The sequence below is a fragment of the Notolabrus celidotus genome, chromosome 6 (genome assembly GCF_009762535.1).
Source record: "Notolabrus celidotus isolate fNotCel1 chromosome 6, fNotCel1.pri, whole genome shotgun sequence".
Classification (NCBI taxonomy): Eukaryota; Metazoa; Chordata; class Actinopteri; order Labriformes; family Labridae; genus Notolabrus; species Notolabrus celidotus.
The window spans coordinates 20030255-20046067 of record NC_048277.1 but is presented as its reverse complement, the minus strand read 5'-3'; the positions used below and the strand labels follow the sequence as shown (position 1 = coordinate 20046067).

General features: G+C 39.7%; 1 protein-coding gene across 1 annotated transcript in view; it reads right to left on the bottom strand.

The window, feature by feature from the left end:
* Window positions 1-15442, bottom strand: part of igf1ra (insulin-like growth factor 1a receptor) — an 87295-nt gene extending 71853 nt beyond the window's left edge. Inside the window, exons 1-2 of the mRNA XM_034685051.1 lie at window positions 14406-15442; window positions 2443-3006 (exon numbers count right to left, since the gene is read on the bottom strand). Coding sequence (XP_034540942.1) covers window positions 2443-3006; window positions 14406-14499 — 658 coding nt within the window. The 5' untranslated portion in view covers window positions 14500-15442. The remainder of the gene's footprint in view (window positions 1-2442; window positions 3007-14405) is intronic.
* Between the last annotated feature and the right edge of the window lie 371 nt (window positions 15443-15813).

The window sequence follows — 15813 nt, the reverse complement described above, 5'->3', positions numbered from 1 at the left end:
GCACGCCACTAAAAAGCATCCAGAACCTCTGCTCCAATCTGCACCGCCCTGCTCAGTCACTCCCACTCACTCTTAGTACAACATTAACCTGCTTAATTCAGTCCAGCGTTGTATACGGCCCTCTTGAGTTATCTAGATCAGCCCAAACTGCTGTGGGAAAGAGTATCTAGTAGGTGGACAAACATGTGGAAAGAGGAGTTTTTGTTGTTTCTCCATGGAGCACTACAAGGCCCAGAGGCTAAAGTAGAGTGCAGGGCAGACAGCTCTCCCTCCTCATGTAGTGTAATTAAAGAGGAGACCGGGCCGTATTGACTAGAAAACCGCTGAATGCCCTTGAAGGAACATCTGTACTGGAGAAAAACAAGGCAATTATGCAGAAGGGAGGGGGAAGGAGAGATGAGTCTGAAGCAGGAAGGGGAGAGGTACACACATCAAGCCTTGAAGTTAAAAAAACTGAAAAGAGAGAAATGCAACCTGAAATTTGAACACACCTCACACACCTGAAATAACTCCATTCTCTAATTAAAGCTTCCAAAACTTCTCTTTTTTTTCTCCCACTGCCTTTGTTTTCTTAATACAGACATTCCCATAGAAGTAAAATAAACTTCTAAACTCACATAACCAACAGTATTTGGATCAAGAAATCAATAGCAGCATTCAGAGAGTGCCAGCGGGTCACTGTATCCAAGAATAAACACACACACACACAACAATAAACACCATAGTTTTCCTATAGAGACAGACCTGGTCACTAGGGAAAATACACAAGCTTGATCTCCACTGTTTGTTCTGAGGGTCCCCGAGGGTGAACAAGGGTTGTGTTTGAGACTCCCAACTGACCCTGGGAGCTGTACACAGGTCCTCAATAGATGAGCTCCGGAGGGACGTTTTCCCACCGTTATTTAACACGGACGAGGACAGAGCAGGGAAGTCTGCAGCAAGGTCTCTGTGCCAAAGTGAGGCTCAAGTTTGATCAAGAAGAAGTAACATCCATATCTCGGATTTGCTCCCGAGTTATTGGTCATAGGGAGAGGAGAGGTAGGTCTTCACTTAAGTACCAGTGTGTTAACAGTCGATACAAAATAAGCTGTGGCATTGATGTCATCCTCTGAATAGCAGACATTATCTGTATCTATCAGATCAAGAGACAAATGTTAGAAGGCCTCTTTTATACTCTATCAATGTGTTGAATGCCCTAATAAAGTTAGCTTGACCTCTTTATTGAGAGTTTTAATACAGATATATTTGAAAGCAGCCATAATGATCTTGGATACCTTTTTTTAATTGAGTTGGAGTGTTTTCTAAATTGTTGTTTACCCTTTCAGTTTAAAATGTGAGGTAGAAAAATATGTGTTTCTAAGTCTCCAAAGCAATGTGTACTTTTGATAACTACATCAAAAGCCCTTTTGTATGTGAAGAATAATGTATGTGGCCTTGCCTGCAATGGAGACAAATAATTCTCTGTTATGCCCTCTGCGCACTTGAAGGAGAGATACACATAAAGCGTTAGATGGCCTATAGAGAGAAGAATGAGCGTGATATCCTCAAATGGTTGCAAAAAAACAAGCAAGACAGATGATAATAGTAGCAATCTTGCATTAGAAAGCAACATAACGTCCCAAACAAAAGCCTAAAAGGCAACAGAAGTGTCTCAAAAAGGCTTTTAACGCCTTCAATAGTGGCTTTGAAGACAAGCATGACAGTTGATCTGGTTGTCCTAGTTTCAAATCAAAAAGCATAAGCTGTCCCTTATCCTGAAATCTGAGTAAAAAGACCTGTGACTATATCAAATGTTATTAGAAGCTGCTACGCCAGTCTTGAGGCACAGGCAACAACTACTCAACCACCAAATTAATCTAGATCAAGAAGAATATATAGAAATTATATGACCCTCCTATGAACTGCCTTTAAACTCTATGACCCTTCCACTGAGGTGAAGTCAAACAAGGATGACTCTCCCCTCAGATTCTTCAATATACCCCTTTAATAAATTGGGGAAAAAAAGTCCCTAAGGCAAATATTTAACCGACATGGACCAGACAGGTAGACTAGCTCATTTCTTGGAAGAGCAACTTTAACCTCAGCTCAGTATGCCCTCCTAATACCTGGTGCTCTATATTGCAGCCATCCTTCACTCCACAAATAGCCTGATCTGAAGACAAGGTCTCTGTAATGAACAGAGAGGAAATGCTTGCACTGGCCCATGGACAATCCAGCAGTCTGGCGGAAATGAAGGGAAAACACTGCATAGATTCACAGGATTTGTTCGCTGGTGAAAAAATGCAGTATGTTTATGTGACTGGAAACCACCTACCTAGATCAAAGTCAAATCTGCTTTTACTGTACTTATATCACAAAAAAACACTGCAGACATTCAAATGTATAACGGAAACATCAGCTCAAAGACAGAGTTCAAACAGATAGCAGTGAAATGAAAGTTACCTTTCTGGCACTTGGTGGATGTCCAGCAGCGGTAGTCGTACTTCTCATTAAACGAAGTCCTCTTACAAAGAGGGTTATCCTCCATCATGCCGGGGCAGACATTATCGCATTCCTTCGCCTTCTTATTCCCATTGATAACATTGTTGAACTCAGCATCCATAATAAGAGACCAGTCCACTGAGTCCAGGTAGCAGAGCTCTGGGTTCTTCTCAATCCGCATGGCTCCACGGGTGATGTTCCTCAGGTTGTACAGGCCGATGTCCTTCAGGCTCGTCATCTCGTAGATCACCAGGGCGTAGTTGTAGAAGAGATTGCGCCCACGGATGACACTCAGGTTGGGGAAGAGCACGCTGAGACTGTCCAGACCCGAGACACGAAACAGCAGCAGGTAATCTGTGATGACGGTCAGCTTTGGGAAGCTGAGGGAGCGGAAGACTTCCTGGTGGATGTTATTGGTCTTGTCGTTGATGAGGAGGATCTGCAGGTACCCTTCCACAACCGTGCAGTTCTCCAGCCGCTTGAACTCACTGATATCATTTCGGATGTCGATACTCGGACCACAGACTGAAAGACACAAAGAGATGAAATGTAAAGATGCATCCCGACTCTCTCAAGCAAGATGCATGTCAACAAAGAGCTCAGTAGAAAGCTAAAATTCTATCGGTCCCAACCAGTGGCGCCGTATACACTTGAGGTAAAAATTATTAGCCCCCCTTGTGAAATCAGATAAAACCCTTGATTTCTCCATGAAAATGACCATTAAAAACAAGTGTTTAGAGTTAATTTATTTCCAAAATAACAAAGTCAAAATGTTCACTATGTTTGATTTGGATATTTTATTGATGCAATGAATTAAAACAAAAAAAGGTAAAAATGAAACATCCAAAATTATCAGCGCCCTGGCCCTAAGTAGTCAATGATGTACCCTTTCTGAGCCACACCTGACAACAACCTCTTCAAATAGTTCTTTACAAGGTTGGCACATGTCTCTGGAGGGATTTTGGCCCATTCTTCTAATATAAATTGTTCCAGCTGGTCCAAAGTACGGGGTTTCTGAGCATGGACATTCACTTTGAGCACCCACCACAGGATTGAGATCTGGGCTCTGCACGGGTCACTCCAGGACCTTGGCTTAGGTGTCCTTTAAGAACTGTTTGAACAATTTTGAAGTTTGCAATGATGCAACGTACAGCTGTTTCAGACACTGTAAAATGCCTGGACATGACAGTATAGCCTCCCCCTTATTATGAGCCTCCGTTATCTTCTTTCTGAGCTCAAGACTGATTTCCTTTGTCTTTTGCATTGGTTAGTATGAGTAGTCTCTCTCAATAACGTGTTCAAGTGCCCTGTTTGGAGTTCCTTAAGTAAATCTAAATGTTGTTTGAATGCTCAGGTGTTGTTAGGAAGCCAATTGACTGACAGGTGTTTGTTGGAATCCAGCTGACTGCACAGAGGTGTTTTGAAGCAAAAGTTCACATGGGGGCTAATACTTTTGACCACCCCATTTTTCAATATATTTATAAAGCTATCCTAAAAATGTATTTTACATTCTTAAATGTACCAAAGCTACTAAAGAACACTGGTGAATGTTTGCTTATATCAAGTTTTATCAATGATGCAAACATTGGGCAGAATTTAAGGGAAATGTTCCAGAATTCCTGGGGGGCTAATCATTTTGACCTCAAGTGTAGGGGGGAAAAGTTAGGATGATTCTAAGGGCACATCACTGACAGGGGGCCCGAAAATAATAATAAAAAAATAATAATTCAGAATTAATATTTTATTCAGAATAAGGTAATTAAAAAAACATTCCTGTTGTCTTAATAAAATGTATATCAGAGATCTCTACTTTATCTGGGCAAATTCATATTAATCCCCCCCCCCTCCGTATCGGCATGAAATGGTACAGCCCAGCCTGAGTTGCTCTAAAAAGCTCTGCCGCAGTCAGACCTATAGTCAGACAGAAGTTGCACAGTACACAGAGTGCGGCAGCTACAATATCTTGAATGAAAAGGTCAGGGCCCCAGAAAAGGAGGGGAAGAAAGGAGAGAGAGAGGAGAGAGAGAAGAAAAGGCGATAGTATGTCACCCAGCTTTTCTCCAGGAAAGGTTGGTATAGTCTTTGAGTGGTTAAAATCAACCTGTTTGCTAGTTTGATGTCCACAATGAGATGAACTATGTTTTAGCTAATTATACTAAATGGGTTTCCCTGCCCTCCCTACCAGACTCAGCAGCTGATATGTGAGCAGGTGCACTGTCTCCCCACAACTCCCCCCAACCCAATGAACAAGAAGGTGAGCAACGTAGCATTATTGAAGGGGGTCTGTGGGAATCTCTTTTTTCTCTCACTATCTGTACTATTATAAAAGCCTATAAAAACAAAGCTATAGCTAAGCTACATAAGCTACAGCCTATAGTCTGTTTTGGAAGCTGGGCAGGTTGAAGCATTGAGTGATTTAGTCTGTTTTAATGTCACAGAGATTACTCAAATAATACCTTAAAATCAGATATTTTGATGCTGACTGAATTTTAGGTGGTCCCACGATGGGCAATTTGTTTAAGTAGCTTTAACCTCTTAATAATTATAATAAATAAACTTGATCTGATAAACTTGAACACAATAAAATATCAAATCTAGCGTTACTGATACAGAACAGCATTATAGTTCCATTATTCTGCATGATTCAGTGCTGCTGTTCCTGTTGTGCATTCATTTTTAAAGACTGTTGTAGCTTTGATTATGATGTTATTACAAATGGTATATTACAAGACATATATCATGTGCATTATGTACAGAGCCAGGGTCCTCTCAATGTGAGGTTTGGTCTACCTTTTAATTTTTATGTAGCCTAACTGACTTCCGTTTTTATTTTGTGCTTGTTCAATTTGGGTCCATGATGAAGCAATTAAAACATAATAAAAGAAGGGGCAAATCAATTAATCCTTCATTTTTGCCAGTCATACAGTAAATATTTGACTCTAAGAGGCAAGACAGCTGAAAAGGTAAAGTTTTGTAAAGCTTTGACTGGGTCGACTGGATCATGGAGATGTGGTTACAGCAGTTGCACAGGGTTCTTTTGGCCTTTGGTGATGGGGCCCTATGTGATATTTTTGCATGGGGCCCAAAATCCCTGGCGGCACCCCTGGTCCCAACAAATAAATGTAACAGGAAGTGATTGTTGGTGAATACGGCAAAGCAGCATATAGATAAGCATGAAGATTACCTTTTCCAAAAGCTTTTAATTACATTAATCTTCTTGAAGCATATAATCCTGTTAGTCAGGATGATACTTCGCAGGCAACATGTGATTCATACAGTACAATTCATACGAAGATATGAAAAGACAGTCTGTGCAGTGCGGGAACACCATGTTACTGCAGGGTATAAAAGAACTTCATATTTGTCCAGAGTGTTCTCTTTTAGGCGGATTTTTCACCTTAAAGAGGGACTTTTTCATCATCAAGGTCTGACATCATGGATATATTTTTAATATAAAGGTGACTGGGGGAATTGTAAATACAAACCTACATTTCCCTGTTAAATGTCTGTCACCTCAGATAACCCCAGTGTTTAATGAGAAATTCCACTGTGCTGGAGAACAACACTTGAAACCACACAATCACTCACTCACACACTCACTCACACTCACACACACATGCAGCAAAGACAGCATCTAGTATTGATGACTTTAACTCTTCGTCTAATCTAGCCTATCACTCACTATGCCAAGGAATTAATGGTTGTTGGTGTTCTCAGCTTTTTTGTTAGCTGCAGAATGTACTCAAGACATACTTTTTTAACACCCTCTTGCTTAAAATGTTTTAATATAAACTGTTTTTAACCATATGTTTTCTCTACTGTTGGTGATATCAAAGTGGATATTATTACAATCTAATTTGAATAAAACTGACTTGTTGTTTCAAAAGGTTTGCTTTTGTACAAGGAAGTTATAAAATGAAAATGGTTCATTTCACACATTTGCAACCCCCCCTGTGTGTTTATATTACATAGGTATTGTTTGCGGGTCAACTTGACCCGACAGTCAAAGTGGAGGCTATAAGGGGTCAGAAGTGTCAAATACTTAAATGTTTCTTTGCAGCTGTGTGACATATTTCATCCCAATCACTGTCCAATGTACATAAAACAAGTTTTAAGAAGAATTTTCATAAAAAACGAGTGAGTTATCCTCTTTGAACTATGATCTGTGAGAATTAAAGAACACCAATGCACTAAATATTGATTCAAATGGTTAGTAGTGGGGTTTATAATGAGATTTTAAAAAAACGTTTATGAGGATATTTTTGGGTTCTGACAATTTTGAATGATTAAATATGCCTCGGGTCAAGTTGACCCAGGAACATTATTGCTGTCTCTAAGAAACGATCATAACAGGAGGGTTAAGCTAACTGTTTCACCACATACATTAATTTAACCTAGTTTATTTGTTAATCCATTGCCATCAAATATCTATAACTTTCAGTTAATGTGGCCACATATCTCCTATGTGTTAGCTGAAGTGAAGCTAATCCAGCAAACTATTTCTACATTACTCTAATTTCATCTATTTATTCAGTGCTCCTTGCTACATATGTCAGCATTTTAGCTAGGTGCTTACATTGCTAACAATTTATCCATTGCCTAAAGCTATCTAAAACATTTAGCCTATTCACACTAAGTTAAGCTTTTTCACTAGCATAAGCTAACTTATTTAAGTGTTTCTCCTTTGCATTACTCGTAACATTAGTCCAATAATTTTGACTTCCTATTTCAAATATGTATCTGTGAACATAAGCTAACTGGATAGACTTGGCTGTTGTGTTACAGAGGACTTTCTCAGATATTTTTTGTGCACCCTATTTCACTTTTTTTTAAAGTTAAGCTAGCATAAAAGATTAAAAACACTGTATTTGTCATAGCTGTTATGACAAATAAAATGTATAATTACATTACGGACTAATGCCACAGCTAACAGGTTGAACATCACTGTGAACTATCTAAAAGGAGGTCAGCACAGGAAATGCTTTGACATATGAGCTCCTTGGTTAAACCTGTTAAGTTCTTAAAGAGGCTTAAGATGCTGTAGCAGTGAGCGACACTGTCACAACGCCTTTCCAACGAGACACACAGGCATGTTTTTAATCACAGCCTTTGATCACAGTCAACACACTAACCATGGCTCCAGGATAAAAGCAAAGAGATTAACAGTTTCAAGGCTCAAAGTCATTTTTGAAAACAAATATGCGTTTGTAAAATAGTAAAAGTGTTCTACAAGGCTTACATCCGATCATATTATGTGTGTGTGCTCTCAAAATGTCAATGTGAGTAAATTAACTCCACTTCAGTGGAGACAAAAAAGGCCATGTTTGATGTTTTTCTGTTGAAACCATTCTGCCAAAAATAGAAGCTGCATTGTTTATGTGGATGAATGGGCTATATTTGCTCCTGTCAGGCTGTTTCACTCCTCCAAATTTAGAACGGAAACGATTACTCCACTAGAAAATAGTATTTGCTTTCTCCAATCAACACCAATGCCCCTGGGCTCCACTTGTGAGCCATCGAGCTGCATGTCTTCTTTGTTTCATTGAGAATTTTCTTCCAGCTTCTCCAGCAGCCGGAGAGGGAGGGAGGAGGGGTGGAGCCACTCCAATACAAAGACTAATTTGTTTGTTAGTAAAGAGAAACTCTAGGCCCCACTTCCTGATGAGGGCATTAATAAATGCGGGGGCGTCTGGCCAGTGAATGGAGAGGGGGAGCAAAGAGAGATACTGTGTCGAGGGAGAGATAAGGTTTCTGCCAAAGACCCTACCAGTGTTATACCAAGAAAAACATAAACCTTGAAATGCTGACAATGTGTTCTTGCATGCTATAAATGTCAGACATTTCTGCCGCATACCTCATTACTTTAAATTGATTAACACTTGAAAAAGTCTTGAAAAAGAAGACAGAAGAAAAGAGTGAAAAGAATGAGGAATAAAAGAAAAAAACCCTCTTTGTGACGCCCTTGTTCTTCTCATTAGGCATGTTAAGTACCAGGAATTCCAATCATTTCCTTGGAAAAAGATTGAGTAGGATGTTGTCTAAAACTAAGCCTCCAGGCTTCTCTCATTCTTTCTGGCAATCCACTTGTTTTGAAGACAAAAAAGCTTGAATAAGATTTAGATACCAAACCTCTGTATTCATTGTTACATAAACAGGAAGAGGTGAGGGGGAGAAAATGTAAGTGCTGACAACAGTGACCTGAGAATGATGTGGATATTTAGGAGTCTGGGTCCTCCACTGAAGGGGACGCCTACATACATGTGTGTGCTTCTCTCCCCCCTCCCTCTCTCTCTCTCTCTTTCTCTTTGCTCTTCACACTGCTGAGTAAACACACATATCTCCATAGCGTAATGGGATCCATAGGCTCATGTTTATGATTGATAAACCCTGCCCTGGCCCTCCATGGAAATGTCATAGCAAAGACACATGCACACCTGAGCAGGCACGCACATATACGCAAACACGGCCTGACGTTAGATCAGAAAATTAAGCCACAACTAATAGCTGCTGATTAATTGAACTTACAGGATTCAAAATAATAATAATAATAATGCTACATCCAGAAAAGTTTTCGCTAACACAATGATGACTTTTAAATATGTATTTTCAATTTATCCTCCATTATACTATGAAATGTAGCAAACACTTAATAAGCACATTGAGGGCGCAGACTTGGCCTACTGGTTAAGTTGCGCGCCCATATAGCGGGTGGCCCGGGTTCGAATCCAGCCATTGGCTCCTTTCCCACCTGTCATTCCCCCACTCTCTCCCAGCTTCCTACACTATCCACTGTCCTCTCCTTCTGTCAATAAAGGTGTAAAAGCCCAAAAAATAAAATAATAAATTAACACATTGGGGGCTGAAAATGTGTAGTGTTTCAAACACATAAACATCTATTACATCTTATATTTTAGCTCTTAATCAAAATAATAATAATCATTTGTATGAGTGTGAAATTTGGATGAGGTGTGCACAATAAAAAAAACACTTTATAAAGTAGATTATTAACTCCTGAAATCAAGAACAGTAACCGCAGACACAAGTGGTATTCATATTAAACAATAATAGCGAGTATCAGCATTAAATTTTCCACTGAAGTCCATTTGGTTTCGAAGCAGCGAGGGAGTTGGTAACCGAGCGGTCACATCCCCTCACACCTGCCACATCAACTGGCCCTAATCCGTGGCATACTGGAAGTCATCTGACCAGCGGTCTGGTGGGCCACTTCCCCTCAGTGGACCTGACTTCAAACACTGTGGCTCAAATATCAGTAAAACCCCAAACAGTAACACTACACTGCCAACCAAAACAACTACAGCCACACAAAAAGACTCCCCCTCACCAGAAAGAGGGAAAGGGTCAGGCACACGACAACCTGATCACTGGGAACAACCATATCAAACTGTACTGTTCGGTAAGAGTTTAATGGGGTTACAAGAAGCTTGATTGTTGGTGTTTCTCTGAGCAAAATGGGACAGACATGTTTTGATGGCTACTGCTTGAGGTCCTGCATACAAAAACACTAATTTAAGGTGTTTTTTTTATCTCACAGTGTTTTAACTCATACACTTTTACATCAAGCTGATTTTAACTGTGCTCTGCTAGTTTTTGGTCTTATAACTAATTATTATAATTTAATTGTTGTGTTTGCATTTTCCCTGTAGTATTTGTACACATGACGTCTTATAAAAAAAGGACTTTGCCCTTTAACTCTTTGAGGTTTAAATAAAGGCTGATTGTATTTTCAGAGGGTAAATCTCTGAATTGACGTGCAGAAGTAAACACAGAACTTTACAAATGGTTTCAATTTGAAATGTGAGGAATTTTGAATCGATCCTTTTTCTTACAATTAGTTTTACCTCTAATGTGTCACCTGAAAAAAAATCCTGTTGCAGCTGTTTGTGTACAATACACAAGGTTATAGCAGCTTCACATCACAGCCTGTTAGACATATGTATTAATGAATTAAATACAGTTAAGAGAGTAATAAAATACTATTATTTACTACACTAGCAGACAAGTCAGCAGGAATCTGAAGTAGGGTTGCATAATAAAATGGCATTTTATCATTATCACAATATGAATATTTGCAATAAACAGATGACAAAAGTCAGAATCAAAATTAATAAGTAAATATAGTTCAATTTAAACAAGTCACACCAATTTAATGCAATGACAAAGACAGAACTAGCTTTCAGCAACCCAAAAATTTATAAATGTTATTTTAATGATGACAAAAAAAGTTTAATCTAGTAATGTGTCAAACATCACAAACAGCAGATTGACAAACTATGAGTTGTAGCCAATAAGCAATATCCAATATTTCTATTTATCACACTACATTTCATTATTGCAATATTTATCAATATAATGGCACACATTTGTATTGCTATCGTCAGACCTAATAGGAGCTAGACACAGCTGCCTTGAATAACAGTATAAATGTATTTAAAGGTTTCACCTCTTTGTTTACAGCAGTCTTACAATAACTAGTAAAAACTAGTGATGATGAATAAAACAGACATTTAAGACAGAGAAGTTCAGTGCAAGAATATCAAAAGTTTTTTTTTAATAATATGATGAACTCTTTACTTGAGACAGATTTACATTCACTACCTGATGACCAGCTTTTCACTCAAATATATCAACCATCTTCTATTAAAGGAGCTCACATTTGCAATCATCCCACAAAATGTTCAATACTCCAAGGGCCATTAAACCAGGAGCCCACAGTGATGTATGTGCGGTTGGCCAGAGTCTTCATTTAAGCCAATCCAATGACGGGCCACTTGAAATAAAGTGTTTAATTAAGCATTGTAAAACTCAGCTGGCAGCCTGCAAGAGCTGCAGGACGGCATTCGAATACACTCTCACAAACTAGCCCAGTGACACACTTTCACATCCTCACACAGGGGCATGCCACTGACTCAGGCTGTCACGCTGAGTTCTGCTGCAAAAACACACATGGAGCTGCAATGCAACTGTAAACACACACAATCTCATACACACTGCTATGAGCACTCGCTACACTTTGTTGTTTGGGTTAAGGCAAGGTATTCCTGCATCCAGCCATGTGTGTGTGTTGAGGGGGATGCATAGTGGAGGGAGGTATGTGTGTGTAACCATGTAGCCCCAGTCACAAGATGGGAATAGTGCACCTTGGTGTAGAGTGACAGCAGACATATATGAGCCACTTGCCCCATCATGATAAGAAGATCTGAACTGCACCTCACTGGAGCCCAAAGGGTGAAGTTAGGAGGGGCTGCCTGTCAAACACAATGCTCACTGATGTTTGATTATTCAAGCTGCCATTCAGGTTTCCTGGAGCAACACGTCCCTTCATAAATAACTGAGCAGGAACACTGGAGTGCCCTCCTGGAACGGGACAGAGGGTGCCTGTACTCACACAACCCCTGAACCGACATTGCTTGTGACAAATCTATTTATAACTCCAATTGTATTGATGCCAAGTGATGAAGTAAAAAAGTGCATCAGTCCATGAGGGATGGTGCTCCTCTGTGTGGACAGCAAAAGCCAATAAAACAGTCAACAAACTCTCTACTCTTCCAATCAACAAAACCATGTCTGTCTCTCGAAAGTGTATTTTTGCTCAATCTATTTCCAAACACAGAGTCTGTATCTCCCTCTCGTTCTCTGTAACTTTTTGAGACTTGTGTGCACCATACTTGGAAGCCTTTGCACGGAAAGTTTACTGTGGTGAGAGTTAAAAGGGAGCATAATTACATTTTATATGTGTGGATGGATTATCAAAACAAAAAGAGCAAAAAAAAAAAAAGAAAGAAAAAAGTTTTCACCCCCTAATGGAGCTCTTAGATTTTTGTGATTTTCCACTAAGTGGTGATAAAAGCTGGAAATTCTAACCCTCTCCACAGGTCACTGAAGTACACATTATCTTCTGAGTGATAAACCCATGACACCCATCCCTGTCTTCTTCTTCCTCTTCACCATCTTTGTCTCTGAGCTCTTTGTTGTGATTTTTTACACCACAGAGCGTCAAGATCTAAGGAACAGCCACTTGTCTCCCAGCCCCCTGTGGCGTTCATGGGTGTCACACCGGCTCAGGAGGGTGTAAAGAAATGCACCCCCTACATGGCTGTGTTTGCACCACTGCTCAATAGAAGTAAAAACTGTGTTTTTTTTTTACTTCTATTTGAATGCTAAAAGAGGTCAGTGAGTTTGTCTCCTTCCCATGTCATGTTGTCTGCACCTTCACACTGTCTGAAACAGGCAAATTAGGTTGAACAGAAGTGACACAACACCTTGAATACACACAAAACACAAACAAATAATGCTGTGCCACCCAAGTTATACAGACAGGTACACAATTACAACCTCTGTGCTTGAGTGTGGAAGATTCAACAGGAAAGAACTCACTGACCAGCAGGGAAAATGATACACGTTGCATGTGTGACTGTCCAAATGAACACATTGAGAATGTCATAATTTTAAAGACCACATCTTTGTCATACAAAGCAGAGAGTCATTCAATGTGTCATTCTCAGACTACATACACCCAGGAGATTTTAAAAAATTGGTTTTCATTATATTTTGTCCCTGTTTAGACTAAAAACCTTGCTATAACTCTTTTTACTTTTATTCTCCATATTTGACAGTTGAGTTAGTAAGAGATACTTGATTGGCCTTTTACTACTGTTCATTGATCAGACAGTGATAGAATAAACGTCTTTATAAACTGACCAATCAATCAAAAATAAAAACAGCCCTTTGTTACCCTCATTAGATCCTAGTTGTTTAAAAAAAATGGCAAAAGGGAGCTTTAGCTCCATTTGTTAGGCTACTTTGGACCTGAGACTCTTTAAAAATGTTGCATTTTTAGCCTTGAAATTGAAAAGCATAAAAGACATTACTGTAGAAAACACAGTTATTGGACACTTCAGATTTTTCACATAAAGATGCAGTTTTTACTGTAAGAGTCTTTACATTTGAAGAAACTCCATGACATATTTTAGCTAAATAAGCTAACACAGGGAAGAAGAAGCAAACAGGGGGAAATATGAAATCAAAAACAAATAACTACACATATATCGTATGCCTATATTATATTTTCAACATTTAAGCTATTACTATTTTAATATAAAGAATAAACAAAGCATAATGCATAGACTGAGAATTGGCGGAAATGTAAGGGTATTTTAAGGACAGCACTAGTAGTAGGTGTACTAAAATTGAGGCTCACAAGAGATACATTTGCAGTCTTGTGGGATAAAGCGGTGTAGCATGTAATTTGTTCTTTGTGGGGATTTTCTTTAGTTGAGGTACTTTCATTTTTGATGATTTTTTCATTATAATAACGGCCGTATGTCCTTTTAAGAAACAAATACTCTGATTCTGGTTGTTCATGCGCAGCGACGCCTCACCACGAAATGCAAAATGGCCACATGGTTGTAGTAACCTTCAGCTCTGGTCCCTGGATTCATCCTCTGCTCTGCATGCCCAACGTTAAGATTAAGGCAACATGTGCCGAGTATGTCTTGCTGTGTCCAGAAAACCTACAGTACTTCATCGGATGTGGGGATTTTTGAGCTGAATAAAGCTGATTTTGTGTCATTGTGTTCAGCCAGTGACGGGCAGCTGTAGCTACCACATGGTCCTCGGCTAATGTAGAAGTAAAAGGTTCTTATCGGGGAGATTTAAGTCCAGATTTTCCTCTTTCTAATGTAAGTCCTATTATGAATGTTGACCAACTGAAATAAAATTGAATAATCATTTTGGTACATTTTTTTATGCCAAAAGTCTGGAAAACACTGCTTTACAAGAGGATAAACTGGGTTACAGAGAGCACACTGTGTTCTCAAGTAAAGCATTTCCATATTTTAATGCACCTGCTACATATATAACAACAACACACTATTTGTTATTTAAAGAAAGAATAGGATACTTACTCTCTCCATGTGTGGACCAGATGCAGATGGTGGAGACAGACAGCATCAGTCCCCAAAACAAGGTCGGTGTGTCAGATCTCATGTTCCTCGACATTATTTGCCTCCTAAAAATCCTTATGATCCAAATTGTAATATCCTCTTTAAAAACAATCCTTGAAATGGACACAGGTTAAAGTAAATGTGTAGCCCGAAGGGCTACCCTGTGGTAACTTGCAAATGCTTGGTTCTCGTTATACGATTATTTGCTCTGAGAAAATAACCGTATAATTTAATGTATGGATTGTAAGAAAAGGGAATTCCTCTGGTGAACAAAAAAAAAATGCTAAAACAGTCTGCTATTTTTTCCAATCAAAAGATACTTTGACGTCGGATTGTATGGCACACAAGCCAGTGATTTTAGTGGATAAATGATGGTAATCCCCATCTTCAGTCTCCATCTCTAGAAAACAGCAGTGCGCGTTCAGTGCGACCAGGCCCGGTGTGTTGAAAAATGTAAGAATTAAAATGTGTTAATAGAAGCCTGTATCAGCATTTTAAAGTAACGCCAGTGTCGCTCGCCTGTGCATGAGGGGAGGAGAGGGGCTGAAAACACGTCCAGGTCCACAGGGGTGGTGGCTGGGAGGCTGAAAATGAATGAAACCCCCTCTTTTTGCTTATGCCATTCAGCCAGCACAGGCTCTCGATCCCCGGCGTTGAGAAGACGTTTTTAAACCGATTTTCCAGCTCCCCAGCTTGGACTTATCTCCGCCGTCAGTCGGGATTTGCAGCTGAAAGAAAACACTAGACTTGTGCCACGCAGGAGAATGGGTCTCCAGCTCGCTCCAGCTAGACGACCTCGGCCGGGGTGGGAGGGAGAATAAACCCAAGGAGTTGTCCTTTTTTACGAGTGTTTGTTGTTTTGCTTTTATCCTCATAAAAATAGAGAGAACAAAACTCCCGTGGCGTGTATATCCAGAGGCTGAAATCCAAGCGGTTCGCCTTCGGTGGAAGCAGCAGGCTGTGGGTCTCCGCTCCTCCGTGGAATCTCTGCTGTAAACAAGAGTCGGCTTCTCTCACTCAGAAACACATAGTGATAGGATAAGGTGGCCGGGAGCTGGGAGGAAAAACTGGAGTGGAGTATAGTATGAGGATTCCCAAAATCAACACCCCAAATCGAAGGCGCACATAAACGAAATGTCTCTGGGTGCCTATGATGCTGTGAACTGATCCAGTTGAATAATCCTCAATAATGTGAAATCCTCTCAATCGAATATATTTATTCCGTTTGGGAAATACTTACAAGTCCCGTTTTGGGCCCATATGTGTTTCTTTTCGAGCTGTTAAAACAGCAAGTGATTTGATTTAAAGTATTTTATTCAAGATTCAAGAAAGCTTTATTGCCAAGTGAGCTTTCACACACAAGGGATTT